Source organism: Neolamprologus brichardi, chromosome 7 (assembly GCF_056152115.1).
Source record: "Neolamprologus brichardi isolate AB-2024 chromosome 7, ASM5615211v1, whole genome shotgun sequence".
NCBI classification, from domain to species: domain Eukaryota; kingdom Metazoa; phylum Chordata; class Actinopteri; order Cichliformes; family Cichlidae; genus Neolamprologus; species Neolamprologus brichardi.
Window position 1 is genome coordinate 63,059,248 of NC_142110.1, and position 4,802 is coordinate 63,064,049.

Below are 4,802 nucleotides of genomic sequence, written 5' to 3' on the forward strand. Positions count from 1 at the left end.
CCACAAGTCACATCGCTGCTTGGTGCCAGAATAATTATGGTGATGCACTAACCAAAAATGAAACTTAATGTGTCCTACAGCTACACCCTACAGATGAACATACAAGTTAAATCTTTAAATAAACAAAATGCAGATTCCTGTTTACCATCTACTGTTACTGTCATGTCTTACCCTCAAAGACGTGTTGGAAATGTTAAGTAACAGCCGGGCAAACTGAGCTAAATAACAGGTTGATTATAATCAACCTGTTATATAATAAGACCTGGGAATTGCACCACATGGGAACTGTTGTCTGCTATAAATCATATCAGACAGATGCTTTAATTTCTTTCATTATTGAAAGTCTGATCATTCTACTTAGGGTGCTGATCCAGAAACTGATGCTTTCAAGTGCTTTCAGCACCTGAACCTCTTGCTTTAAGGAAAGTGTGACCATAACGCCTCTGTTGGCAGATACAAAGAAGAGCCTTCCTATGTATTTGTATGCTGATCGTAACTGTTTTCATAGAGAAACACCTTATAAAAAGCCTTATAAGATCCTAATGTTATTTAGAGCTATATGTTCCTTACTGCCATTGCTTGTTTTGGCAACATTTGGGAGATTATATACTAACATATGTGGATTCTACATATCACATTATAGTTTACATACAAATATCCTGTCATTCTGTATCATTGTGAGTGATGTGATTTTGAATAGAATGACAAACACACGTGTTCAGTCTAGGCTGAAAATGTAGACATTTGTGTGACAATGAAACATGCAATATTCACAATATAATCTTTTAGATAATTTTATTAAATTAATAAAATTAATAAAAGCATATCTTATTGGGCACTCTAAATTAATAGACTCAATTTACAGTGCCCAATAAGATAAGTTATGTATTAGTTGACAAAAAAGAAAACCCCAATAATCTGACATTTCCCTCTGAGCAAGCACTCGGCGACAGTGGGGAGGAAAAACTTTCTTTTAAAAGCAAGAAACCTCCGGCAGAACCAGGCTCAGTGAGGGACGGCCATCTGCCTCGGCCGGTCCTGGGGTTTTTAAAATGACTTGTTAGCCAATTTAAAAAGTTACTTTGATGTCAACTAATACACTTAAACTATCCTAATAATTTAAAACAAATATTTACAGGCAATCCTGATGGATGGATTGCTTACAGAACATTCATTTTGTTTTGTCTGTGTGGAACCCCGTAGCTCGACCCACATAGGAAAAGAAGCTGCTGATGAAAGGTTCACTTTCCAATATAGTTACAACATGCTCTTTGAAGACCTTAATAATGAGCTCATGAATGTATCTGTGGTCAAATGACATGAATGTCAGAATCACATCTGGATCTTGCCATTTTTCTAGCAGAGACTTGTAGACCATGTTACTGAGTAATGGTACATATTCGACAGGGATTTTAATTTTTTTGATTCGAGGCCAGACTTTACCGATCAGCCGTTTGGCGATGGCATCAGCTTTTTCAGAAGAGCAGGGTGAGTCGGCATTTTCGACGACATGCTTCACCAAGTCCTCGATACAGATTTCCACAGAAGACCTGTATTTCTGAACCTCTTCAGCCGCACTAAGGGCTGGATTCTCCATCGACTCGATCAAGTGTTTTTTAATTGTCTGGATCGTCAAGTTTTGCAATACCGGATCCTTGTCATTCAATAACATTATCAAATGTTTGTCTTTACAGAATGTTTTGTTGCGGATCTCTCGGTAAATGGCCTCACCAAGACCTTTTAACTTTTTTTTGTCTATATACAGGTCTTTGATGCGGTCATCAGACACCACGCTGTCAAAGAGTCGCTTGTGCAGTTTAACTGAAGGTTTGTAGTGGGACGTGTGTGCGTGTGAGAGCACATCATGAATAAGTGTGCTCAAACGCTCTTTAACCTCAGCATCATGAGATGTCCTACTACCAACAGATTGGGATTTTTCATTCGGTAATGGAAATATATTTTCCTTAAACTCTTCTAAAAGTGTTTGGGAGATATTTTTAGTTTGGTCTCCATCGTCCCGAGTTTTTCTGCACCATGCGAACAGCCTTGTTAGTAGGTTTCGCTTCTTTCGGAGGAGGCGATCTTTGAATACTGAAATTACCACTTGTTGGTCCGGCTGAGCTACTCCTAGTGCAATGATTACAAGGTTTGGTGGAATTTCCAGCAGCTTCTGAATGTCTTTGAAAATTGATTTTTCAAGACTTTTCACTGTATTTCGTTTGATGTTTATATTTTTATCCTTAATTTGCGCCCACACAGATATGAAGAGTTGCTGTTGCATCTCATCAGACGGCGTCACCTTTGCCTCTCTTGAGGCGCGTTTAATCACAGCGTTTATGAGCTTTTTAACAAGCCGCTGTTGTTCCAACAGTCGAGGTTCCACAGTCACATCACCAGAAGGGGCAGTGGGCTCAGCCTCACCCACCTCACACTCCAGAGAGGAGTCACTCTTTTTGGAGTCCTCGGTGGGCTCAGCCACTGGTCCACTTTCTGCCCCCTCTGCTACTTCTGAAACGGATTCCAGACCAGCTGACTGTGGATCCTCCTGATTCAGTTGCTGGGTGTACGAATGGGGGCAGCACACACAGTGCTTCCGTTTCTCCCCGACTCCCTGTAAAATTGTCTCCCCCGAGTTGACACTCTCCCCTGTGTCGACACCACCCTCACAGTGCCTAATCATTGGCATGACTTCAGTCATGGTGATGTGAAACATCTCTGATGTAAACCTACCAAGTGCCTGCTTGGTGTTTTCATCTGAGCACCCTGTTTTCAGTGCACGCCACTGGTCTTCATCTATGTTCATAAACAATTCCCTAATTTTGGATTTTATAGTTTCCCTACATTCACTCAAAGGATTCATGTCTGTTTTTGTATTGATGCTTTCTGTTAGCTGATGCGTTCGGCTGTGAAACATTAATTCTTCTTACTGAACTGAATGGGTGACTAACCCCTATTTAAGGATTTTTCTAATGCGACGTCACGTAAGACATCAAAGGATCAAAGGGATTCTAGCGCTAAGCTCCGCCTACATCCGGGATGACGGCGACATGACGTTACCTAGCAACCGCTATAAGCACAACGACGATCCTCAGTTGTTGTGATTCAGTTTTGTGGCCTACTGGTGCACTGCTTTAACCCACACCAACTACTTTCAATACTTTAAAATCCTTCGTTTAAAGTTAGAATGTGAAGCGAGCCCCACTGTGTTGTTATCGGGTTTCCATGATGGCTGGTGAGCTATGCTAATTCAAATGTTTATGTAGCTTCACTCATTCACCTGCAGATACAGACAGCTATCAGAATGGTCACATGTCTGTCTTATTAAAGAACATTACAGGTGATCACGCGCAGTGAGTTACAGCCAACAAGGAGTCACGCAGTTTTTGTGTGCATGTCTGTGCACGTGGACATTTATTATAGCTTTGTTTTGTCTTCACAGAGTGGTTTTATCATTCATTCAGCCCACCACCCACTCTTTTTATTCATTTATTTATTTTAGCTTTTTAAAATGCTGATGGAAACAAAACATTTGCCAGGTTCCCACAACTACTTTTACTTTGAAATAAGGCCCGGAAGTTTTATTTTCTGCCTGCAGTAGTCCACAAGTCACATCGCTGCTTGGTGCCAGAATAATTATGATGATGCACTAACCAAAAATGAAACTTAATGCTTCACAATCCAGTTGCCTCCATATATGAAAACAGCACTTTAAGGTTAAATATTCAAATGTCAGACACGGATTCCCTGTCAGAATAAATGTTTCAAGCTTTCCGTTAACCTGTCACCAAATTTACATTTTGAACATTTGATTTGATTGTTCAGGTTTAGCCAGCGAAATCTATAGATTTTGCATCTCTATCATAGATAACATGGCTGAAAGTCAAGATCTTTGGTCCTGAAAAATGTTCCCCAAGTGACTCCTGAAAAACAGCAGCACAGAGAAACTTTCAGCACCTTTAGCAGCAGTAAGTTGAAGCAGTGGTTTTTTGTATGATTTCATTACTGTTTCACATCACTGTGGAGGAATTTCGGCCCACTCTTCTTTACAGTGTTTCTTCAGTTTATTGAAGTTTGGGTGTATTTGTTTATGCACATCTCTCTCTTACGGTTGCACCAAAGGATTTCCATCAAGTTGAACCAGTGGCTGATGACAAAACAACCGACACACCTGAGTCACTCACTTTCTTAAATGCACTCAGTCTCACTGGCTCTGTTTATTACTAATCACTGTGTAACTGCTGTAAATTGACAGTAACTGCCATGTCCTTACAAATGTTTATTGGATTAACCACACGTATACAGACTGTATATGAGTACCAACTCTCTCCAGCCATGTTGATGTATTACCCATATACATTAGATACAGACAGACTTGATGCAGAACAGCTGATTGTTCTGTAAATAGTTTAAATGTTTATTTAAAAAAATGCCTTGGCTCCATTTTTAGGTAAACAGCTGCAAAAAAACTTTGTTTGCATATGTATCACACACCTCACACTCGAGAGAGTGTGAGGTGTGTGAGGCTGAGCCCACTGCCCTTTCTGATGATGCAACTGTGGAACCTCCACTGGTGGAACAACAGCTGCTCGTTAAAGAGCTCATAAATGCTGTGATTGCACGCGCCTCAAGAGAGGAAAAGGTGTCGCCGTCTGAGGAGATTCAACAGCGACTGTTCACAGCTCTGTGGGCCCAAATTAAGAAGAAAAACTCTTAACATCAACAAAACAGGATGAAAAGTCTTGGAAAAACCATTTTCAAAGACATTAAGAAGCTGCTGGATATTCCACCTAATCTTGTCATCA

The 4,802-nt window shown here is 40.4% G+C and overlaps 1 protein-coding gene across 1 annotated transcript; it reads right to left on the reverse strand.

The window, feature by feature from the left end:
* Positions 1 to 782: 782 nt before the first annotated feature.
* Positions 783 to 2,944, reverse strand: LOC148102287 (uncharacterized). The gene has a single exon (XM_087844088.1). It carries the CDS (start codon positions 2,912 to 2,914, stop codon positions 1,172 to 1,174), a length of 1,743 nt encoding a protein of 580 aa, XP_087700214.1. The 5' UTR covers positions 2,915 to 2,944; the 3' UTR covers positions 783 to 1,171.
* Between the last annotated feature and the right edge of the window lie 1,858 nt (positions 2,945 to 4,802).

Excerpts from the sequence above, each read along its gene's own strand:
- LOC148102287 (XM_087844088.1), bottom strand. The coding sequence starts at position 2,914 with ATGTTTCACAGCCGAACGCATCAGCTAACAGAAAGCATCAATACAAAA.